This window comes from Aptenodytes patagonicus, chromosome 15 (assembly GCF_965638725.1).
Source record: "Aptenodytes patagonicus chromosome 15, bAptPat1.pri.cur, whole genome shotgun sequence".
NCBI lineage: Eukaryota > Metazoa > Chordata > Aves > Sphenisciformes > Spheniscidae > Aptenodytes > Aptenodytes patagonicus.
In genome coordinates, this window is record NC_134963.1 from 10,820,748 (window position 1) to 10,845,610 (window position 24,863).

General features: G+C 39.8%; 2 protein-coding genes across 3 annotated transcripts in view; one reads left to right on the forward strand and one right to left on the reverse strand.

Annotated features, from left to right (window-relative positions):
* Positions 1-13,467, reverse strand: part of PI4KA (phosphatidylinositol 4-kinase alpha) — a 65,098-nt gene extending 51,631 nt beyond the window's left edge. Inside the window, exons 1-13 of one of the 2 annotated variants that reach the window (XM_076353308.1) lie at positions 13,237-13,467; positions 10,493-10,609; positions 9,156-9,249; positions 8,382-8,470; positions 7,794-7,866; positions 7,205-7,464; positions 6,459-6,525; positions 4,304-4,452; positions 3,628-3,693; positions 2,486-2,582; positions 1,897-2,088; positions 1,032-1,132; positions 168-297 (exon numbers count right to left, since the gene is read on the reverse strand). In XM_076353308.1, coding sequence (XP_076209423.1) covers positions 168-297; positions 1,032-1,132; positions 1,897-2,088; positions 2,486-2,582; positions 3,628-3,693; positions 4,304-4,452; positions 6,459-6,525; positions 7,205-7,464; positions 7,794-7,866; positions 8,382-8,470; positions 9,156-9,249; positions 10,493-10,609; positions 13,237-13,467 — 1,666 coding nt within the window. The remainder of the gene's footprint in view (positions 1-167; positions 298-1,031; positions 1,133-1,896; positions 2,089-2,485; positions 2,583-3,627; positions 3,694-4,303; positions 4,453-6,458; positions 6,526-7,204; positions 7,465-7,793; positions 7,867-8,381; positions 8,471-9,155; positions 9,250-10,492; positions 10,610-13,236) is intronic. The other variant, XM_076353310.1, reaches the window with a different exon arrangement.
* A 364-nt stretch (positions 13,468-13,831) lies between these two features.
* Positions 13,832-23,985, forward strand: SNAP29 (synaptosome associated protein 29). Its single transcript, XM_076352511.1, has 5 exons — positions 13,832-14,205; positions 15,780-15,976; positions 16,735-16,820; positions 17,900-18,004; positions 19,733-23,985. Exons 1-5 carry the CDS (start codon positions 13,984-13,986, stop codon positions 19,888-19,890), a joined length of 768 nt encoding a protein of 255 aa, XP_076208626.1. The 5' UTR covers positions 13,832-13,983; the 3' UTR covers positions 19,891-23,985.
* The last annotated feature ends 878 nt before the right edge of the window (positions 23,986-24,863 follow it).

Below are 24,863 nucleotides of genomic sequence, written 5' to 3' on the forward strand. Positions count from 1 at the left end.
TTCCTCCTCTCCACCTCCAAAAAAAAGAAAAAAAAAAAAAACACAAAAAATCACAAATGCATCTCCATTTCCCCCTACAGCTGTATCACCAGAAAATATCCAAAAGCCATGTAAGTTGGAAAACAATCACTAGCACATCCTTTGGAACATGGCCTTTTTTCCTTTACCTGTATGATACTGACTGTGATACTTGTAAAGTTTCACAAGCACGGGGGAAGGTATCACAAGAAAGTCTCTCAAGGATGGATTGACAGAATGAACCACAACAGGGAACCTCTCACACAAACGACCTAGACCCTAAAAAACGAAAAAGAAAAAGGAACATAGCTTCAGAATATAACCGCACAATTTTTAATTTCAACTGTTAGCTAGCAACTTCAGCTCAATACAAAAAAGCCCAAACCAAAACAAACCATACATAGTTCTGAGGGATTCAATTTTTAGCGGAAGATTTAGACATTTCAAGCTTCTAATTCTTTTAGGTTATCCTAGAGCGTGTCATGCCAGTCAAGCCTCGCTGCTCTCTTCCTGGGTGATTTCACAGGAGTTACATGAAATGAACCGCACTCTCTAAAAACAAAGTTACTGGACAAGTTCCAACATTTAGAGAATCCTAATAATTTACTATGTGGTGGAAAACACCACATTTGTAAGACTATGACTAAGTGCCCAATAAGAAGACATAAAAATTAGAATAACCAAGTCTTAGTATTAAAACTCAGTGATCTGCCAGTCCCAGTATTTTAACTGTTTATGTAACAGACTAAGCAGCTAAGTATTTCAGAAATTAAATACTGGTTAAAAACGCCTCATGAATATTATTCTTCAAGAAGTATTTGAGCTAAGGAAATTTTGAAAGCACTACTCTACTGCAGTTCTAGTTTCCACACCAGACCTCTAAAATCCAAACATAGAACACATTGATGGAAAGCAATACAAATAGCAGATAGAAAGTGTTATTCTAGCAACCTGTAAGACTCCCCAAATTCTCACTCACTGATATAGCAATGTCAAATACTGTAAAGACAGACCTGCAAACAGCAAATTAGCAGTGGCAAGTGAGCAATGATGACTTTGCTTGAGGTTTTCGACTGCAGCTTCTCCGATAACTTGATGCACAGGTTTTCTGCACCTTAAACGAAAAATCCAACAGAAAAATTTATGTTTATCAGATTTGTTATTAGGCCACACATAACCCAATGCTTACTGGAATTTCTAAAACAATGCAGAAAATTTATCAGCTTCACTTTCCTCATACTACAATTCCTCAAAGAGATTTAGTGCTGCTTCTGTTAAAACAGCTTTGGAAACTTAGTATCTGCACCAAAGAGCTCTGTCAAACACTATGATGGAAAGAACAACAGTACTTAAAGTTGATTTTGAGCGTACTTCACATTTGACAGAAATTAAGCATTGCAAGGTCCAAAGGAAAAAATCCTTCACATATTCAGAGGATGTGTAAGAATTATACAACAAGAAAAAAAAAAAAAGAGAAAAAGTGAGAAGGAGCTTCCCGGTCCTGTTAGCAATGAAAAAAAACCATTTTCTTTAAAAGAATGACTGAGAAGCATTTAAGACACTAAGAGCAATAATTAAAAACATAAAACAAACTAGAAAATAAGCAGCTGCACATAATGCAGCAATTATACCATCTCTTGCAGATAAGCCAATAGGATGTTTCTGTTTCCATTTCTATGAAGAGATGTTTAACTACCTAGCCAACTAATTTGACAACTTTTTGATGGAAGTTTTACTCCTGTATTCTAATAGCAAAAAGTATTCTACTGAAATTTATTTTATATTTCTCTGAGCATCATCTACTCTGAGAGACCTTGTAAGTACTTCTACAACTTAAAAAAAAAAAGACACATTCAGAGACCAAAGAGCATTTTTTACCTTGTTCATCCTTCACAGCCCACACCATGAGATCCACACAGGCAGCATTAGCCTGACAACGCAGTTTTAAAGGACTCAGTTCATTGTGCAGTCGATCCACATCATGAAGGATTTTCTGAAGTTCTGATTGACTGCTGTTGAATTGCTCTAGCACAAAATCATGGATTTCCTTTACAAATGAGTTGGGAAGGTCTAAAGAAATAAAAGGAAATAGCATTATACTAGAAGGATGGGAGTCAGTGTATCAGAATGGCAGCGTATATAAAATCCATTGCTATGTTATAAATGAAATTATTTCATAAAGTTTATCCCCTACCAAAAAGATCGATTTCATAGCCAAGTCCACCAGTAAGCAGACAATCGAAATGCCATCTATTAATCCTTTTAGTGGTGCTCAAAATATTTTTTTTTTTTTCTATTTCCATAGCACCTTTTTTATATAGAAACATTTCAAAATACAAATTTTACAGCATACACGGAGTTCCCAGGAAATGCAAACCCCTATGTTCAAGCACTCAACACAATGCAGACAACGCTTTGGATCCTAAACATAATGAAGGATAAATTAAAAAAAAAAAAAATACTATACCTTTCATATAGTACAATGTGTCTCTCAGCATTTTAAACTGAGCAAGATAAAGAGGGTCACTGAATGTTTTATAATAGAGATCTGTATTAGCACCCGTCTGAAAGAGAAAAGAAGCAACCTGCTAGATTCAAAATTAAGTATTTTCCATTGCATAGATAAATAAATCTTCTTGTTCCAGTCACATAATTGTTTTCCTCCACAATGTAAACAAGCATTTAAAACAGGTACCAGAAGTAACCTCACAGCTTTCCCTCACTTCTACCAAAAGAAAAAGTACAGCCTTTCAGCGCATTAAGTAAGATTCAGTCACACTTTCAATCTGAAGAGCACATATACGTTCTCTCCAACAGTGTTGTTAAAAAAAAAAAAAAAAAAAAAAAAAAAAAAGAGGAGGATTCAAACCTATCATTTTACTGAGACAGCAAAAAGAGAAACTGAAGCGGTTTATTTCTCTTTAAATACGGCAGTACTGGAAGGAAGGCTGGCGAGAACAGCAAAGTAATTTTCCTACACAATTGAACACATACTCTTTTCAAGACAGCTTTACGCCCCCAAGGAGATGAGGCTAACTCCATAAAATGTGGTGGAGGCTGTTACAGAATTGCACCCAGGGAAGGGGAGAACAAGGACTCACAGACCTACAGAAACAAGCATGCCACCTCTGAAAGTAAAGGTCCACAAACTGTAGCACGATTAAACTTGTAGAAATGACACCTAAAAGAGCAGCAGTGATTTCCAAGCCAGAAAAAGAAAACAACCAACACATTTTATCTACATGAAAAAAGACAATGTTACTGTAATATGAAATAAAGACCTTAGTCTACAGTAAACCAGTTTTGGGCAACCAATGCTGTAATTTAGGAGGATAACAGAGCTAAAGTAAGAAAATGGTTCATTTTTTAAGAGAATAACTATTTTCTTCTATGTTAGTGAAAAACATTCTGCCTTCACCCCCCCATTTTACACAGTCCAAGGCTAGATTTAAACCACTGAAAGAACAGTTCAAACAGGAAATTAGTATTGTTTTGCAAAGAGAAGGCATACCTTACATAGGTAAAAGACTAATTTTCCAATTACTTATTATTAAGACAAAAAAAAAATAAAGTATTCAAGTCATTGGAAAAGGAATTGAAAAAACATACCTCTGCAACTTCAGCTACAACTGCATCTAAGGTCTTTAGCAGAGAATCTCCAACGATCTGTTTTACCTATGGAGGAAAAAAATAAAACACAAAGAAAGGATGTTTCCTGTTGATGACTCTAGCTAGGAAGACAATACAATTTTGCCCACGCATAGAAAACACAAGTCACGGGACTGCAAAGTGTCAGATGAAATTAAGGCTACAAGAATTTCTGGCTGCAACAAGAATAAATATATTTGAGCCTCTGTGTGCTGTTCCAAAATAGCTGGTGCAGGAAGCAGACAGGGCCAGTAGTTTCTGTACTTGTGTGAATTCCCAGCAACTAAACCCTTCTAGAAAAGGGTCTCATTCTCACAGCAAAAACGAATCTTCTATTTCAGCAACTAGCAGTATGTAAGTTATCTCAGATCAAGTGGTCTGCAAGACTCAAACAGGAAGAAGTTGACATAAACTCATTTGATTTCCCAAATTCTTCATGGTTCATAGGAGAGCCTTTTAGGAATACTATTGAAGCATGATGTTAAATACCATAAAAATAAGATTACACAAAGCTTGAGAGACAAACACCGTCTTTTTATTTGCAATTCTAAAAGCTTAAATGTAAACTGCTTCTATTTCCAGCACAAATATCTAGAATGCAATCTCACTGCAGCCTTCATAAGAACCCATCACATACCATGTTCAGCAGCTGACGGAGCATTTCCAGTGGGATGTTAAACTCTTTATTGTTAATGCCGTTGAAGAGAGGAGAAACTGAAAAGCTGGAGCTGATTGTAGAGAAGTAATAATCAGGATCCAGTGCACTCCCATCAGGAAGGTATGAACCTGATCAGAAAAGATAATAGAAATAAAAGTTTGGGGAGAGAGAGGATCTATAAACTTTGTTTAATGGTAATGTTTGGTCGCTACTAAAGAGTTATTTCCAACACAGGTACAGTCTTTAACTTGCAAGCTATCAAGAGGACATTTCAGCTAATCTACTGGTAAATCAAGACAGAAAACTATGATGAAAAAGTACATTTGTTCATTAGAAGTTTATAATCACAATGGAAGAATTCATTTCAATGACTTGTGTCCATGTCAGAGACACTGCTGACAAGAAGTCTTCCCACACTACTGATGTACATTTGCTTGAAAATATTTGTAAACACCATTTTGTTCAAAAGCACAGAGGTGCAAAGAACAGGTTAAGTCAAAACTATCTTGCAAGGTTTTCCCCTATATTAGATCAAATGAACACGTGGCACAGCTTTCATTTTAGAAGAGGCACCAATTCACTACTGCAGTTTGAAGGCAAAGAGAAATTGAATTATTTTTCAGATTCAAGTACTCTGTTAAGCAAACAACTTGCTAAGCATACTGCTTTTGGCACTGTTTCCACTTTAGAAATTACACCTCTGCCTTTTTAAAGTACTTAGCTGCCTGTGCTAAAGTAATGTTCTTGTGATTAATAGGCTTTCAAGCAACGCTATTTATTGACAACAACAACAAAAATGTTTTCAGTCCTTTTTTCTAAACTGTTAGCCTTGGCCAGAATAAAAACAAGGTCATTACTTATCTTCTTCAGAAAGTAAGACTATCACAAACTATATCATTGGAAATAATACAAGGGCTGCCTGTATCTGAAATATATGGTAGAAGTTAGTATTGAAAATAAAATCCTGATCAGAATAATCATAACTCTGCTAGAGACACAATTAAAATGATTCTGAAATTTTTACAAAGTTGTCCACTATCCACCTATAGTTTTAATTAAGATTATTTTTGTTCTACTACTATAGTCTCTCCCTAACTTGCAGCCTTTTTTTTTTTTTTAAATGCAAAACACGAAGACCATAAAATTGAAGAAGTATGGGTTGGTTCAACAAGGTAGACAGAAGACAAACAGGTCTCTTCCTACTTGGCAGTTTAAGAATGATATTTTAATTACCCTGCAATCCCATGATATGATTAAGGAAGACAGATGCCTCTACAAATATTAACATGAAGGAAAAAGAAAAGTAATGTGAAGAAATTAATTTAAGCCAGGGCTCAAGAGAGGAGAATGACCCAGAAACAGAGAATGCCCGAACTGTTAAAAACCTCAAAGGGCAAGACAAAACCAGAGACAGACACCAAAACACCTAAGATGCAGAGCTAGTCCTCCACTTGAGTCATGAAAAACAGTTTATTTTTACGCCCTGCTTTGACATAGAACTCAGAGCTAGAGCTCTACCAAAACCCAGTGATTAAGAGTTTGTATATTAATTCATGAAAATTTTTCAAGTTTCTACTTTATACGATACAGTAACTAATACATATTAGTGAGCACTCAACTTCAGTGTCTGCTTTATTATTTCTCAGTTCAGCAAATTACGAGGTCTTACACAATGACCCATATCATGTTTACTGCAAGTGGAGCAGTTGTTCTAGATTTACACAACATGCCCCAAAGGTCTCAAAATTCCAGACCCGAGTCCAACAACGTAGTTGTCTAGTGAGGCACAATATTAACACTTGTTTCTCAAAGTTACTCAGCCTAATCTCCTGAAATGTTTTTGGCCTAGCTGAATTAAGCACTTCAGTACTAGGCACAGCCTAGCAGTAAGGAAATCATGTCTCTCAGAAGCCTGCCAGAAACAACTGAACCTGGAAACCACTGGTGTTAATAACGACTTCCTACTGTCTTTATACCCCAAAATTTTTCAGAATCCTAGCAGGCATGTGCCAGAGAACTACTATAAGAATTCTAGAGGGCAGAGAAAGGGGTCAAAATGATTTTGGTTTTTATTTTTCCATAAATAGCACCAAAACCCCCAAATCACACACTATTCCTTTGCAAAATAATTTACCTTCAAAGTAATGAATTGCAGATCCTCCAGGAGAGCTGGGAGGGGGAATTCCACGTTCAGGACTAACCTGAAACATCACACAAAAGCCATAATTTAAAAACTATTTATAAAACATTGAAAAAATCTTCCAGAGAATGGTTCATACACTTTATAATGAAACAGAGCTTCAAGCAAAACTAACAGGAACTACGTATTGCCAGGCCTAACAGCTCAATTCCAACCAAAAATGGGAAGTTAAAAAAAGCTAGTTCAGTGCTTCTGACTAGAGATCAGAATGATGACTCCTGTACTGTATGAAACTATGCTAGTAACAATCTGTGGTTTCAAAACTGGCATCTGAATCCATTCTTCCCCTAAGACAACGAACATCCACAGCTCCTGGTGAAACCAGTGAGAGCTCATGTATCCTCAGCACTTCTGAAAACTTTAGCCATTAAGTGCCAGCTTCCCAAATTCGCAGATATACATTACAATGCTTTTTCATGAGAATAACACAAGGAATAGGATTTGCCAATTGTTCCGTGTGAAGACTTATTAGTACAGTTGTTAGTTTAACTATCACTGATAATTCTGTAGCTCAGAAACTACAAAATTATTTTGAAACTCAGTTGCAGAACCAAAGTAAAGGTCTCTCTATCTGGTCAAATAATGTGTTAAGAGACTGTGTGCGTATCCAGGCTCTTAACTCCACCAAGACCACAAAATCATCTAAGCACTGACTCCAACACAGAGCAAGTCATACAAACCTGTGAGATGCTAGATACGCTGCTAGCCTTTCTCTTTAGTGTTCCTTCTTGACAAACAGTGAGTAGAGAACTGGGAAGAATTGATCTGAAATCGTTAAAAGATCGTCGGCGAATTCCTTCAAGCTCTTCTGGAACTCTCAGGGAATGAGGGGGAATTTTTGGAAAAAGCTTTGAAAGGAGAGCCTCCTCTGAATTGCTGTAGCGACCAAAGGCTCGAGAAATTCCTATCAGGCAGGGTACTGCATACTTGCATAAATATTCTGGAAAAGAAAAACACATATAACAGTATATTAACAGTAACTTAGAACTTCCTCTTCACGGTTTTGCTACCACTTCACTAAACTGTTTCAGCCTCATGTGCTTTGCAAAGACTTATTTGTGCAAGTAGAAGAAAAACCATGAAGGCATCGCAAATTAATACACTTCTCTTGCTTCCATAATTACCAGTCAGCAACAAATAGAATAAATATGTGCTAAGAAAAGTCGAAAGAAAAAGCTGCTCACTTTTCAGGAGTGATCCTGATATACAGAAAACACAAAAGAAGTTCAGAGGACAGGAGTTACAAGTATAGCAACAATTTAGTAGTACCTTTATCATGCATTTGCGGGGTCTGGCACATTCCCAACAGGAACTGCATTACTTGTAGAATTGCATCCAAAATCTAAAGTAATCAAGACAGACATAAAAAAAAAAACCTTTTGGTAAAGAGATACTATTATCTTATACTAGATCACTACAACACAAATGAAACTTGCAAATATTACCGTAAGCACCTCTGTAAAGATTTTTTTTTAATGCTATGTGACTAAAAAAAGTATATTGCCCTCACTCAGCTTACAGAGCTTCTTTTGTGAAGTCTGCAGTTAGCTGGTATGTACCAGCAGAATAAAATTGCAGCAGTCCTAATTTCAGTATCAAAACCTGAATTCTAAAACTCTGGGCCCAGCGAGTGACACCCTTTGACACCTGGAAGTAACAGCAGACTTATGAATATCTTCTAGGTACCTGACTATTAATTAACACAAGCAAAATAATGCAACAGTACACACGGTAAAGCAACCAATCCCTCTGCAAGAAAAGAAAGCAGCTGTGGTGTACTCTTCTCTAGACATTTGTCAGTACTGCAGCATTGGAGAATTGGGTACTACATCATCACAAACTTAAAATAAACTCTACCTGCTCTCTGAGAGATGCATCCCTGTAAGCAACGTCTGATAACAACGTTACCAAGCAGAAGCTGAAGTTTTCTGCAACTGGAAGCAAGCCTGCAAAATAACGGACAGAAAATAAGCCACTTGAGCACTGTTAGAGAGAATCAACATAGAAAGAGCAAATAATCATAAAGCAAGAAGACATAAGTGATTCCCATGTCATACAGTTCTGAGAGAGGCTGTAGAAGAATATAGTATTACATACAAAATTTAGAAGTACACTCTAACCATCATAATTTCAGCATGAAATGTTAAAAGAATAATTTTAATAATTAAAAACTTTTCCAGGCTTTCAAGTAATTGAAAAAAGAATTAAATTTTATAATACCCCTTGTGGAAAAGTATTCTTATATTAATTTTAAGAGATATTAAGGGAGCAAGAAATGAAGTAGTTTAAATAGCAACTAAGCATCAAAGCCAAAAGTAGAGCGTACAAATCTCGGGTTCCACTCTCCTGCTCTAACTACTACACAATCTTCTCCAATTTAGTAACAAAATATATTGAGCATAGAATGATTTGGAAAGTTCAATATATCACAAAGCAGTCAAGCAAGAAAGTTGAGAGCTATTCAACTTCCTCTTTGCTTCTAAAGAAAATCAGTGTTAAAAGCTATTGAGTCAGGAGCTAGGAACCTAGCAGGACCTATCACCCGCCCTTGTACCGTGTCCTGAATAACCTTTGTTATGTCTCTTTCCTGGCTGGCATTCCATGAGAACGATCAAAAAACCCAAACATCACCTCTGCCTTTCCGTGCATTGCTTTCTTCTATCCATTGGACTTTGGGAAGACCCTTCAGAAGTCGGAGGAGGTAAGGAACCACATTATCTTTGTGCTAAAGAGGAAAATACTCTATTTAAAATGGAGAAGAAAAGCTGAACCATATCATCTCAAGGTATTTGAGAGACATGGAAAGACTACATTAACCACACACAGAACTCGCTTCTAATGATTACTCCACAGGCTTCTCAAATATTGCAAAATTTATTTCAACACAGACAAATGAAAGTAAACCAATTCAGTGCTATAAATCCAATCCTTTCATTCTAGGCAACAGCTGATTCTCAGTAAAAGTTGGAGAAAAAAGCTCCAGAACAGTAATTAAACCCAAACAATTTATTAGTTTACAGCAAGGTCACAAAATAATTTTAAGGCAGCTAAAAATTCAGAGTGCCAGTCCCAATTCAGTACATGTGATCCATCCCATGGCCTTACGCAAGTCACTTAACACATCTGTGTAACACTTCAGCTTCCCAATCTGCAAATCAAAGGATAGCACTTTCCTTCCTCATAGAGCTGGATTAATTAATACTAACTGCTGGCTTTGAAAACATCGTAAAAATGCTATGAAACATGAATACAGCTGCCTTGTTTAAGCTTCATACTACAAAAAATGTAAAAAGGACAACATTAATAATATACATGCAAGCTGTATCATAGTAAATAGATACTAAATAGGAGGAAATTCAGGCCTGATGCAAACCCTAACATTAAACAAATTAAAGTGAGGTCTAATGACTTCGGACCTAGGACTCGGTATATGCTTCCTTTCCTCTGCACGAAACACCACGCCAGAGTTCGAAGGGAAGAGAACCAGCTTGTCATAAACAGGCTGACAGGCACAAAAGGGATGTTCGTATACAATGCAGCCTATGTGCACTGTTTGTCTTTTTATCCTGGCTAGTGCCAGGCATGAAAAGGCCTGTTACAAACCTGACATTCAGGAGTATGGTGGAACATACCTGTCATTTAGAAGCATGTGGGGAAGAACACGCAATGACACATATGGTTTGAGCAAATCCTCCTGAAACACCTTTCCTTCCTCTCCTTAAGTTATGATGACCAAAAAACACGACAGCAGTTTGGCTGTGGCAGTGCCATGACTACTGTCTATCACTCTCATCAGTACTGTCCTTGTTTCCTTGTGCTCTCCTGCCTACATCCATCTGGTATCTCTGATCTTCCTATTTGTTTTTATGGATAGTAAATACCAACTTTTCATTCACTGAAAAACTACATTTGAATTAATCCAAAATCTTTCAAGTTAAATAGAGTTATAGCCTAAGTGGGAAAAATACCTGAAGGTCAGATTCAATTAGAAAGATTCCTAAAGCAATAACAGCATCTCTGCGACGTTCATCTAACTGGAAAATCCCATGGAAATCCACTGGACACATACAGAGCAGTTTTTGTACCTGAAAAACAGTGGAGGGAAAGAACAGTGGAACGAGACTGAAAGCGTCAAAATAATCCAAGGGAACAACAGTACCTGTGTTAAAACTGTCTTTCAAAAATCCACCAGCAGACCCGAGGAAAGCAATGCAAATAGCTCCCAGCTTCTCTTTCATGGAGCAGAGCTAGCCGTCACGTCCATGCCCTAGAGCACGCTGAGCAACAGGCCTGGGGAGCACTAATACAATTGCAAATATTTTCACAGCAGAAAAACGAGCTGACAGGCTGTGGTTTTCAAGACTCATTCAGACCTCCTGCGTTTGAGGTGGACAGTAGTCTTTCCATCTTCTGGAAGACAGATGGCCACAATACCCTCCTTTAATCATCAATCTTAACGAAAGCATCTAAGGGCTAGGACAGAGTGATGAATGACAGAAACTAGAAAAAGACAGAAAAATCTCAAGTAGATGTCAAACATTTTTACCACAACAGGGGTCGATTTAAAAGTTTTCTTCAACACTTGATCAAGCTTGTTTGTTTTCACATCTCAGGAGAATTTCTGAAACTTTTCAGAGCATCACATTTACAGAGCTCATTCCTGCATTCCTGGTACAACAAAGCCTTCCTTCCACTAATTCATTGGGCATTTTGGATGTGCAAGAAATATGCAGCAGGCACATATATCATATTTACTCAATTCCCGTAAATAAAAAAACAGGTGGATGGAGTTTTGGTTACAGCTGCACCGATGCCTTCTTCATATACAGCGCTGAACAATAAACTGTTACCTAGCTGAGTATGACTTTTGCTCAAATCCTTTTAACATAACAGATTAAGTTTCCAGAACTATTATTTTCTCACTACTTACCTATTACTTCACTCCATACCCAGCAAACACACATTTAAAGAATATATCAGATGTCCCAAATACTTTGTTTTCTTATGGAACTGTTAAGAAAGGGAAAATGCAACAAGCATATTGTCTTTTTATAAATCTCCTTGATGTTAATAAATACTACCTAAAAAGGACTGTCATAATAAATACCTATGTTTGAATGACCTATGTTTGACTGTCAAGTTACTTCCTATTTAGATAACTCTTTAAACAACCCACCTTGCAATTTCTAAACCAAGAAACTATTTCCCTAGAGGATTAGAAGAATTTACTGGATGCTTAGTGGAATTTAAGATTCTGGTCCTTAAACTGCCAGACCTCATAATTACAAGACCTCTAACACAACACGAATAATTCTCTTGCTCAACATAAAATACAGCAGAGAAAATATGAACTTTGGAAAATAACTTCTGATGCATGTGTCCCACATCAGGTTAATATTTGCAATAACATGAGTGAATAACTTTAGCTAGATATGAACCATTAATATCATTTAACTCCTACTGTAGTCTCTCAAACTGGGGGGGGGGGGGGGGGGGGGAAGAAAATAAACCCCTGGATATTAGTGAACCAACAGCAAGGCTTAAAAAAAATATCCACAGTTGGCTGTCAGACCAATGGTTGATTTCCAGAACAAGAACTAAGAAAAGAAGCCTGCAACAGCTGGCCAAGAACAAGCACTATAGTTTTCATCAGCACAGAGCTGTGCTTTTCAACAATTTAGTCATCTTTCATTATTGCACGAGGCAATTTAGCAGTTCAATCACTTCGTGCTCAGAGAAGCCAACTCCCGAAACACCAGGCTGTCCATCTCTCCTCCCCGCAGCAGCACAACACTGGACCACACCAGCTGCTCTGTGCCAGCAGCGGAGACCCACGAGGGGAACTGTCCAGAGAGAGATCCCCCGTCAGGTTTTACATTCGATATAGATGTTTATCCCAACCACGCACATTTTACCTTGAGCTGATTGCATCGCTTGGATTTAACCAGATGCGTGGAGTAGAGTGACCAGCCCTAATTAGGCTGAAGCTAATTACACCTACAAGACCATGTTCCACAAATTTCAGGGATGCGCAGCCGCTGTGAGGGCCCACGTTCCTCACGAGGACACGGGGGGGCTGCTCCGAGAGCGCCGGCCGTGGCTGCTGTGCCGACGCGACGGCATTTTTGGGTCAAGATGGGCCACACAGCCCAGCAGCCCCCACACACACACGGAGACAGGCGGCGTGCCGGAGCCCACTCCCACGGCCACAGGACAGCCCTCACCTGAGGAGGGCAGCATCCTCCTGGGCACAGGCAGACACGCCAGGCCTGGCCTGGCCTCCCACGGGCGCGGCCACAGCTCCCGCAGGGCCGGGGCACAAACCCACCCGCGGGCACGCGCGCTGGCTCTGACCCCGCTTCCCACGCACGTCACAGGTCCCCACGCATGACAGGGCCAAGCGAGACGGCCCGGACACCCCCACCTCACACACGGCCATGACCCGCCACCCTCCCCACCCACGCGGCACAAATATTCTCCACAGGAAGGGCCCCACGCCCCCCCGGCCACGGCACCCATGATACCGACCCTTCCACGCAGACTCCACTCGCGTGACGTACACGCACACACGCAGCTCCCACTCGCATGACGCCACTCCGCCCCCCCCCCAGACGCGGCCCCCACGCGTGACACTCCCCCAGTCCCCACAGACGCAGCCTCCCACGCGTGACAGCCTCTCCCCACACACGCAGCCGCGCGGGACGCCCCTCACCTTCTCCAGCGGCGCCGGGCTCTGCACCGCCAGCGACCGCGCCAGCGACAGCACCGTGTTGAAGTAGAAGCCGCGCGCAGCGCCCGCGCTGCTCCCCCGCCCCGTGCCCGCAGAGGGGGCCGCGGCCGCGGCCGCAGTGGTGGTCGCCGCGGCCGCAGTGGTGGTCGCCGCGGCCGCCGCCGCTGCCGTCGCAGCAGCCGCCGCTGCCGCCGCAACCGCCGCGGCCGCCATGTCGTGGAGGAATGCAAGGGGCCGCTCGCCCGCCGGCCAGCCCGCCCTGCCCCGCCCCCTCTCACGAGACCACCGCCTCCCGCGGGATCACAGAACGACCAATCACACCACAAAGATGGCAGCGCCCGCACCGGCTTCACTGCCGGAGGGTTCCCTGCCCCGCCCCTCGCCGGTGCCTCTCCCTCCCTGCCGCGCCGCCCGCCCCCAGGCCCCCCGCTCTACAAATGGGCGCGCCCATCCCGACCACCCCCCTCCCGCCGCGGATGGTTCCTCCTAGCAACCGCCTATCCCTCCGCGGCGCTGCGGCTCGCCCCGCCCCGGGAGGGCGGGGTGGTTCCGCCCGGTGCGCGGTGGCGCCATGCGGGCGGAAGGAGCGGAGCGGGCCGCGGCCTGAGGTGGGGGGGCTCGGCCCGGCCCGGCCTGGCCTGGCCTCTGTGAGGAGTGAGGGCTGAGCGCGCCGCCTCCCTGAGGCGCTCACCGCGGACGCTTCCTTCCCGACCCGCTGTCGGCGGCACCATGTCGGCTCTCCCGAGGAGCTACAACCCCTTCGCCGAGGAAGAGGAGGAGGAGGAGGCGGCGGCGTGGCCGGCGAGGGGCAGCGGGGAGGCGGGCGGCGCCGAGCGGCAGCGGTACCTGCAGCAGGAGGTGCTGCGTCGTTCCGCCGCCACCGCCGACAGCACCGCCCGCTCCCTCTCGCTCCTCTGCGAGTCCGAGCGGATCGGCGTGGCCGCCTCCGAGGTGGGTCGCGGCCCCGCGGGGCAGCGCGGCTCGGGGGAGGACGGGCAAACCGAGAAGGGAGCCTTCTCCCCTGGGGCGGTTGCGGTGTACCGGCCGCCGGCGCCGAGGGGCTGCCCTGCGCCTGCCGCCTCCCGGCTAAAACCTCCTGGGGGGGTGTGCGTCTTGTTTTCCCTTTTTCCCCTGAAAGTCTCCCGAAACATCTCTTTTTTGGAGTTACTCAGTGTTTCGGAGACAACATATCCCTCTGTGTTACTGCAGACTGATTTTCTGGGTGGAGGGGGTTTGGTTTTTGAGGAAAAATTCCCAGCTGGATCCTCTCTATCTGTACAATACTGAGACTAGGTCTTGGCTGTGTTTTCAGCTGCTTTTAACAATTCTTACTGAGTCTTATTAATGGCATCGATGCCTATTTTTATCTGACTAAAAAGTTTTCAGCAGCTCTCTTGACTAAATGAAGAGCCTGCCCTGTTAGTTGTTTGTGCTGTGCTCGCTTCATCCCGATTAATCATTTCCTTCATTCTTCTGGCCTTGTTTCAGAATAGGGTTTATGCTCAGAGGCGTCGCTCATAAAGAGCTTGTCCTTTGTGTCACCTGCTAATGGGATGTTTCCTCGAGCGTTGGTAATGTGATTGCCTAAATTAACCCGAGCGCATCCACAAGCTGCAGTAGGTGCTTATGCTGAAGAGGGTTCTCGGTGGCACTTCTGCGAGCTCGTGGACTCGTGATGTGTTTGTCCAGAAAAGCACAAATGAGGAATCAAGAATTGAGGCTTAACACAGGGCTTGTGATAAAACTTGAACTGTATGTTTGCTGCTTTAGGGGGGGGGGGGGGGGGGAAGAATATTCGACTAGGATTCCCCAAAGTTTAGAAAGAATATGAACACAAGTTTTTTGTTTTGCACTAATGTTAGCTGCAGGCAGCCTTCCTGCCAGAATTAATCTTTGGATTTCTTTGGAATAGTGTTTGTGCTGCTGAATTAGAAAATAACATAATTGTATATATCAAAATTTCTAAATCCTGCACTGTTTAGTACTAGCTAAAAGATTATTCCTGCATTATGGGAAAACTCTATTTGCATTTATTTCCTTTGGTTATTCTGTTTCCAAATTATCAGGAACATCCCAGTAATGTGAAAATAGTATCCCTTCCCAATGAAGGTGTCATTCACAACTAGAAATAGTTCTGCTTGTTCATTTCCCTGCCATTAACTTTTGCATTTTCACTACATCACCCATCTGGTGCCATGCTTGTTCTATCAAGAACAGATATAAATGTCAACCTCACAAAAGGCCAATACAGAAAATTCCTGGATCCTGTTTGTAGTAGGTGTCAGGAAACTGGCATTGCATAGTGATGAGGATTTTACAGCTGGTTAATGCTATGGCTGGCTAGCAACTCTTGATTGAAATGCCCTGGTGGAAAAGGAGTAAGGAAAAAAGCTGTATGCCTTTAGAAATAATCTACATAGATGAAGGAATTCTGTTATTTTTCTTTAGAGTGTCTGTTAAAAATGTTTGATGTTTCAGTTTATCTTGGCTTTACTAGCTTCTCTTTTTCTGTCGGTATCTGTTAGGAGCTCGTACGTCAAGGAGAGGCACTGAAGCGCACAGAACAGATGGTAGATAAAATGGACCAGGACTTGAAGACTAGTCAAAGGCACATAAATAGCATTAAGAGTGTTTGGGGGGGCTTGGTAAACTACTTCAAAGCCAAACCTCCAGAGAGCAAGCCAGAGCAGAATGGAACCCCTGAATATTATGCTAACAGTAGGTAAGTAAAATAAACATTTTACTTGGGACTTATCTCCCACAGCATCTCTGATATGTCACCAGAAAATCAGAACTTAAAAGATCTGTTGATTCTGTCAAGTAAACTGCTGAGATGGTGTCTAGCTGCCTTTTTCCTTTAACTCTGAGAAAAATATTTTTATTTATATTTGTAGTGGTAAGAATAACTTCATATTTGTGGGAAATTAATTCAAACAATTACACAAAATTACACAAGTAATTCTTCAGAGTCTTCTGAATTATCATGCTTGCTTCACTCCTATCAGGAAATCATGATTTGTAGCATTGACGTGCTACATACATAAATATTATGTGTATTTCTCTAGTTTCTATTAAAAGCTGTAAATAAAAATTAATTGCTGTGAAGTTACTGTGTCTTATAGTACTTGTCTCTCTTCAGCTGAGAAATTTATGTAAAGCCTGGTAATGCTGCATGGATTGATTTCCTCCTTCCCTTCCCCCTCCATCCTCCACTAGAGGAAAGGAACAGGTTGCCTCCAAGACGGAAGATACAGTTTTGGTTTTGATATCAAAGTTTCCATATGCTATTTTCAGCACTAAAGCGACCAGTTCTGCTTTCACTGAAGACAAATGCTAATAGTTAATTTTAAAGGAACATTTTGGATCAGGTCTAACGAATTTGCTCTTCTTGTATAAATTTGGTACCTGTTCTTGTTTAACAGATTAAGAATGAGGCCTGTGGTCCATAGAAATGTTTTTTTTTATTTTCTTTATTACTAGATTAAAAGAAGCAATGATGTCTAGTAAAGAACAAGAGTCAAAATACCAGGAATGTCATCCAAATTTAAGGAAGCTAGATAATTCAGGTTTGTTAACTTTATTTTACACTGAATGTCTATCATCCATGTGGGGCAAACTTGCACAGCGGTGAAGGCAGAGACCCTGCAGCCTGCCCAACTGCTGACTTACGCTGCTGCCTAACCTCTGGAGATTTGTATCCCAGCCTTCACGGCTTTGAGTTCTAGGGAATTGTTTCCCATAAAACTCTTTATACCCATACTGAAGACGTGAAATTTTTTCACTTGGATACAGATTTTATTTAGCCCTTCCTGTGGGGGATTTATGCTATATCCACTAAAGACTTTAAAAACATCCGGTGCTTGTATTTGCGCAGAGGAGACTATAGCCAAGAATCCACATAATGTGCAGGCAGTCTTGTCCTATGTTTGCCAAAATGTTAACTTGTACGTTCAGAGGTTCTCCTCTTTTAACCATCATTTGTCATAGTTTTCGGATATGTTTTCCTTGTTATTTCAAACATGGATTATAACCCTTCATACTGAAGTCATTACTTGACTCACGCAGGGAAGCGTACAGGGTTTGGTCTTGTTCCCCATTCTCACAATTAACTTCTGTGATGACTTTTATGTACAAAGTAACTGTTCCTTTTTAAAGTGAGGTTCAATTATTTAGTTTAGTAAGAGTGAGAAAGCAGCAGGGTGTCTTTATAGTTGTAGTTCTGTAAGTAAAGAAATGCTTTTTGGTAACAATCTCCATTCCATGCCACATTAGATTAAAAGTCTGTCCAATAGAGGGCAGAATTAACTCTCTGGTGGCTTGACCTGGGGGAACGCTAACTGCTGGTAGAAGTTACCAACCTACCTGCTTTGTTGGTTGGGTGGCTGTTTTTTTCTTTTTTTCTCTCAACTGCCTAGTAGAACTACAAAAGGCAGCACAAAAGAACAATTGTAGCTTAATAACTGTTCGTCTTGAGGAGTGCCCTATAGATAGTGGTGTTGGACTACTTTCGATACTCCTGCTAACAGGTTATGTGATTACATGGCAGCTGTGTCAGACTACTTTTTAATAGCCCTTCTAAAACTGTAATGCCTCTTCTTGCTAGCTTTTTTATTACATAATATTCTGTATTTCATACTCTTAACAGACAATGATTTCAGCAAAGCAGATTTAGTTTCTTCAGTGCAAAGGGATTCCTATCCGAAGAACCAACAACTGCGAGCTTACCACCAGAAAATTGATAACAACTTAGGTGAGTGAGAAAATTGAAGCAGTTTGATGTAATACAATTTTCAGGTTTTGGTTCTTAAGGCACAGAAAATTACTAAGTAATATATGGCCAACAAACACTTTTTCGTTTAGTTCACATGTGACATTTGATAATTAAAAAAAAAAATCATTGGCTTGTATTCTGCATTTCAAAACTATCTACATGGCAGAATCCAAAGTCTGATTGAAACGTACATTATTTGAATGGTAGAATGCTGTGGGGATGTCTGTGGGTCAACTACTTGCAAATATTAATAACAAATCTGATTTAGAAATGTGTTTCACGTGAAACCAGCTAGAAACAAACTGGCTAGGATGCCTGGAATAGTATAAATCTACTGTGGAAACTGATACGCCATTGGCATCAATACTTCAACTCTTCTGCAACGTGCTTGTGCTTTAGAGATAGTTAGATTTTGAACTGTCCCTGAGCAAAGAGACCAGGGGGGAAAAAACCCACACCAAAAGCATGAGTCCCCCTAGATCATATATTGACAATAAGAAAAACACTTACCAAATGTGAATATGCTAGCAAATCTCTGTCATTTGAATGAGGAGATGGTGCTGAAGTATCCCATAACACTTGCATTCAGGATACGAAAATGTTTCTTTGAATCATCCTATGACTGGAATATCACTAGGACAAGCAGGCTTATCCATCCATTCTGAAAAATCGTGCTAAGCAGGTACTAGTAATATTAATAAGGAAATACTGCTGCAAATTGACATCCAGGTTATACCAGTATGGATACTTACTACCTCTTTTTCTAAAGCTTACCACTTACATTGAAAGATGCATTCAACTTACCTGACAGTTAAACTCGGATATTAAATTGTACATCAGTTTGGACCCAAAGAATTTACAACTGTGCGCAGCTTTTGAAATAAACATGTTTTGCAGCAAATAGAAGAATCGAAAGGCACTAAATATTTAATTTGTGAATTTGCTGCATTTCTTTTATTACTTCCCAAAAACATTCAGCTGACTTTCTCTTCCTTTGTTCTGTAGCATATATACAAAGTGCCTCTTTGCTTGCATGTGTCACTGTTTAGCTGACCTAGAAAGAAGAGACTGGAAAGAAATCGGAAAGGAGTAGATCAAAGAGAAATAGTCAAGCATAAGAGTTAGTGGAAGCACATTCGTTCTACTCCCAAACCGTGCAAAACTTACTAGCCTCAGAAGTATTTATACCAATCAACCATGCAGTAAAACAGTTTCCTTGTAGCCAAATTAGAAAATCTGGAAATGGGATTTTTCCATCTATGTTAAATAATTAACTGCTTAGGTCTTCAGCGTATTGATGATATCTCTGCGTGAAGTTTAAAGATAAACAATTGAGGTAGTGAGCATATTGTGTATACTGAGCTGAGAAAAGATGCACCCAATTTTCTGTAAGATAAGTTTTTTTTAAAAAAAAAGTAAAAACTACATTACAGTGTATGTAATTTTATAAAGATCCAATTTGGTTTTAAGCATTTGTAGTTAACTTGTAATGAAAAAAAGAAGGAAGTGATTATTTCTGGTAGTAATGCGGTAGAAGTGTTAAAATACCGGTGCTTCCACTATTGGAGAAGAACACTCAGGCTTGAGCAGTTGTAACTAACATTTTCTAACCCAGTGTTTTGGAGAAGAGGGAATCCTGATAGTGTCCATTTAAACCGAATGCTTTATACGGCTTTGATTCCTTATGGCCCCTCTCTTCGTTGACAGATGAGATGTCTTCTGGGTTGAGTCGTCTGAAAAACCTAGCTCTTGGTCTGCAGACAGAAATAGATAAGCAAGATGATACGCTGGATCGGCTAACAAAAAAAGTAGAGGCACTGGACGTCAATATTAAAAGCACTGATAAAAAAGTCCGACAACTCTAAAGGATTTTTTGAAATGTTTTTGTCCAGTGTCAGTTCTTCTTGGATGTCTTATCTCAACCGATCTCTTAAAAAATCTTGGACAGTATCCGTTTCTCTTTTTTCTGATATGTTGTTGATTTTGTTGTCATTAAAATTGCATAATCTTAAGTGCAGCATAATACCTTAAATTTCTTCTTAATGTACATGGGAAAAGTGGACGTTGAGTAAAATCTCTCAGCACTTGGTAAATGCTTTTGTGCTGGATACCCTGCTCAATTGTATAACTGTGCGTCATGTGCGTGGAGGAATTTGCAATCTACAAAGCTTCAGTGTCCTTGGCCTGGGAGCTGTGATGAGGAAAGTAACTGCATTTTGCCTCTGTTTTGGGGAGGGGACAGGGGGAACAGAATGTGCTGCTTTGTTCAGAACAAATGTTGCTAGTTCTGTTTACCTACAGCTATTTTAAATTCTGAAAAAATGCCGATTTCCAGCTGTAAAAATAATTCAAAGTGACTGTTTTCTGGCATTTCTGGGGCTTAAGGAACGAACTGTTCTGTGAAGTTGTAAAATATCAAGGGTGTCATGCAGTAATGATAATATCCTGTGCATGTTCCCTTCCCTAAGATAACTTTTGCCAAATGATGGATCCACAAACTGTGGTTTTTATATTTGGGTCACTAAATGCTATCAACTTTACAGTATTTTCAGTAAAGATCTCTAAGGGTATCTTATGGTCTGCAAGAAATGTTGACTGACAGTGACCCAAAAAGTTTGGGTAACAAAATCAGGACTTAAACGTATGTGCTCTTAAAGATTCTTTGTAGAAATTGTCGCCATCTGCTTTTTTATTTTCTGCTCTTTCTCAGCTTATTTAGTTAGGTGGCTATTTGAAAAATAGCTTCCATTTTAGAAATGGAGAGTTGGTCTGACATTGCACAAACAGATCATAGGAGATAGTTCTTTAATTTAACATTTATTTCAAATGTGATTAGGGATTGAGCAGATGCTGTGTGTTCCTGGGTGATGTGACTGTTTTTAAGAAACTCGGCTATGGTTCACATACTTCTGCATTGGCTTAGCAGGTATGAAAAGTTCCTGCAAATGAAGAAAAGCTCAAACGTTTTTGAGTCTTCCAGATACCAGTTGGGCCTTCCAGTTTGCTTTATTCTTTTGTAAGTATCGCTGTAGAACAAAATTACAATTCTGCTCCAGCCTGAAGACACGACAACGAGAATTTACTTGTTTTCAAGACCGAGAGCAAGTTATTTCAGTTTGGAGAGGCCAAGGGACCTGTGTCGGTATTGCAACACTCGCTATCACAAATGACAATGAGTAGCTAAGAAGAGATAGTTCCTTTTTTGAGCTGGTGCCACATTATCTTACGAATTAAAGGAAGACCTTGGTGTTTAGGGCTATCAAGCTTGTATCCTTCATGAACATCACATTCACACCCTCCCCTTTCCTTTTTTTCAAGGGATTTGTTACCTTGAGCTCACTTGCGCCAAAGTGCACCCAATTGTTAAGGAGATAAAAGAAAACTTGAGCCTTCCTTGTTTTACTGTGTCTCCTGAAGTTCACTTGTAGAAAAATATATCTCTGAAAAAGCTACACTTCTTGGACATAGTATTATGGAAAAAAATATTATTCCTGGGATTACTAGCAAAGTAGAGTTGTGAATTAGATTTAAGGTGAGCCTCTGTTTCCCCTTATGTTACTGATGTCATTGATTTCAGTCCCTAAAAAAAGTGTTTTGCAGCGACATAGAACTTCAAGAGCTATTGAGTACCTTTAATTGCTTTTTAATTTTCACTTTGTCATTTATGCTCATTCAGAACCATAAAAACCTTACTATAATATCAATGTATCATCTAACTTTTTGGGTCTATACCATGATTAATTCTCTTACTCTGTTAGAATATTTATGAATTATATGATTTGATGTCTCAAGATGGTTGATACATTTATTTATAAATGATACAATCATCAGGTTTCAAAATGTTAAGTACCTCAGTGAAGGAAGATTGAAATTTTGATTATACCTGGTTTAGTTTCGTATTTGACTTTCTCCTTTTAATAAAAAGGATGAAAAGACTTACTTTTATTTTTTCTTATCCCAATGCTGGTTAACAGAAACACTTGCATCTTAGAAAGGATGTATAAATTCTCTCCAGAACAGAGAATATAAAAAAATTGCATAGTAATTAATAACACTCCTTTTAGTGTGGAGTCTGCCTTCACCTATATGCAACTATTTCACAACTAAATTTTTTCGAAAGTGAGACTTTGGTAACGAGGATGTATGCTGAGACTTTCTCTGCTAAGTTACAGTTAATGGAGGAAAAATGTAGTTGGGGGATCTAGTTGTGTTATGTGTAATAAGAAATGCGGAGCTTGAATCCAAGCAAAAATTCTTCTTGATTTAAGAGTGAAGTGGGTTGCCTTTCTGATGTAAGTTATCCCATTTTTTTTTTAGTCTAAAGTATTTCACAAAACAAACTCAAGTTTTTGGTCAACTGTTTAGTTGTATTAGCCCTATGAAATGTTTATTGCATCCTGGATATCTTTGATGCCTTTAAAAACACAGGCAGGGAAGGGGAATAGAAAAATAAATCCCTAGTTCTGCTTTGGGAACCTCATGATCCAAGCAGACTAGAAAACCAGGATCTCAGCCCATGTGAAAGTTATACAGAGGTCTAACTTCCCATCTCTTCTAACAATCCTATTCACTGCCTCAGTAATGTATGTCTTTGTTTGCTTAGGCTTTCCTGCTCTATTTATTATTTTTGGTTTTTTAATGGCCTTGTTTTAAAGGATTATTTCTCACATTGGATTTCTTTTGGGGGGGGAAGATTGTGCATGGGTATAAATGAATTTCTGCTAGAAACTGAATTCTCTTTCTTAGCTTTCATACAGATGCTTTATGCTGATAAAGAACTTAAGTCTGACATGAGGAGACAACACTATTTTGTAATAGTGATGAATTTTTTTTGCTTGTTAGAATAACTTTCCATCTTGCAGAAAGGGGAAATTTAAAGGAAGAAAACCACATGATTTTTGCCTTTCCAGGAAATGTCATTTTGCATGTCTTAGGAAGGACTTAGTAGCTTTTCTTAGTATTTCCTGAGATAGTTTTACTTCTTGAATACTGCTGAAAAACGTACCCTGTGTAGGGTATAGGACTTCCAGAAGAAATTTAATTTACACTCAAGTGCTAACTTGATAAGTTAAATGATTTTGCCTTAATACTTATGTTGGCATAGAAATTGGTGTCCTTGCAGCACAATAGCTCTGGTTAATTTTATTTTTATTGGCTTGAGTAGAAGTTTAATATTAAGGTCAGAAGAAGATAGAAAAAAAATATTTTAAGTCTTCTTTATAAAAGGCAATTTTCTTGCTTCTCAAAAAGTTTGCTAATAAATTTTGAAGAGGTTTTAAACACTGGGAAGTAGCATACCCTTTGTAACATAGATATAAGAAGATATACTCTAAAACAGCAAGGGGAAAAAAAAAAGTGGGAATAACCAGTATCTGGCTACTAGATTCCTAGGTGTATTTGATTTTTAAATTTCCTGAGCACTGAATTAAATATTGTAACAAATGATGCGTAGCTGCATTTTAGTCTGTGCTACAAAGATTTGTTGCTGTGCTGAACTCTGGCCTACTGAAATCATTGGGACATTATATGGTGTCGGGGGTTTTTTTTAATGTGTGGAATTTATCTGAAATACTTTGCTGCCTAGTCGTTTTTGTGAAGTGATGTCATTTGTTAAATGGTGAACTAGAAAATACTTTCCAACCACTCTGCCTTCTGAACAAACAGATTTTTGTAGGCATTTTTACAAGCATAACATCATATGGAGGATACGTGTTAATTTTGACTTTGAAATATATGGGGCTTAATTTTCAAAATCGCAGGTAGTGATTATTTGTGTCTATGGCTTTTTTTAAATAGTACTTTAATTCTGTGCCACCCAGGTATAACACCTTTTATACAAGTCAAATTGAAATATCCTTCTTTTCTTTAAATGCCAAACTGGACTGTAGCTCATCAATTTAGGAGATTGAAAGAAATGAGTGTTGAATGGTAAGATGGTCAATAAAGGTGCTTGTTGTTAATGGAGAGTTTTTGCATTTATTTCCCAAAATTCTTTGATTACAACTTCATTGACGCTTCTTTCCCATAATAAGATCTGATAAAATGCTGGACCTACTCTGTTAAGTTTGTGCCAGAATGGAAATAAGTTTGCAGCAGGTGGGTTTTGTTTTCTGAGAATAAAAAGAGGGTATTACATTTTTACTTGACTCTTAAGTAGATTCTTTTAGCTCCTGAAAGAGGCGTACGAACAGGCATTTATTTTTGCAAAACTTTAACTTGTGATGATAAAATAATTCAAGATGTTGCTTGAAAAGTACTCTTGCCATAGTGCTTGGTTATCGGGGATATCATAAACTGGATGAACAAGGCAGGCGGAACAGGAGTAAGGCAAAAAAAATATGTACCATCTTGAAAACTTAAAAGCAACAGGTATGTAATATTCCTGTGTGGTCCCAAATTTGGAGATGGCAGAAAACTTCAGAATGTCCTGTCCTTCAGTTAGGTTCTTATCTGTATATGAAGGGAGGAACTTGGCTTCTGAAAAATTTCTTGTAGTAGAGCTTAATTTTGTTTGATACCATAAAGCAGAGATTTGGAAGTGCTATTACAAAAGCTCTGGAAAGGGAAAGTCAATATGCTAGGGAGATCGACAGGTTTTTAAAATTCAGATAATTTTGTTTTGCTGCCTTTGCTAAGAGTTCTTCAACAAATGGAAATTGAGAGCTCTTCCATCTCTGCACTTTGTTGCATATAGAAAAATCAAAACAATACGAAGAGCGCAGTGGAAGATGGTAGAGAATCGAGCAGTGCAGTGGATTCTGGATCTCTGCTAGGAATATTATTAGCTTGCTCTGCTTGCATGGAGAATCAGTTTCTGAGTCTTGGAAGAGAGTATTTC

What these genes read in the sequence shown, in the direction of transcription:
- SNAP29 (XM_076352511.1), top strand. Translation starts at nt 13,984, where the DNA reads ATGTCGGCTCTCCCGAGGAGCTACAACCCCTTCGCCGAGGAAGAGGAG. An exon ending in TCGGCGTGGCCGCCTCCGAG is followed by an intron (nt 14,206 to 15,779) that starts GTGGGTCGCGGC and finishes GGTATCTGTTAG; the next exon opens with GAGCTCGTACGTCAAGGAGA. An exon ending in GAAAATTGATAACAACTTAG is followed by an intron (nt 18,005 to 19,732) that starts GTGAGTGAGAAA and finishes CTTCGTTGACAG; the next exon opens with ATGAGATGTCTTCTGGGTTG.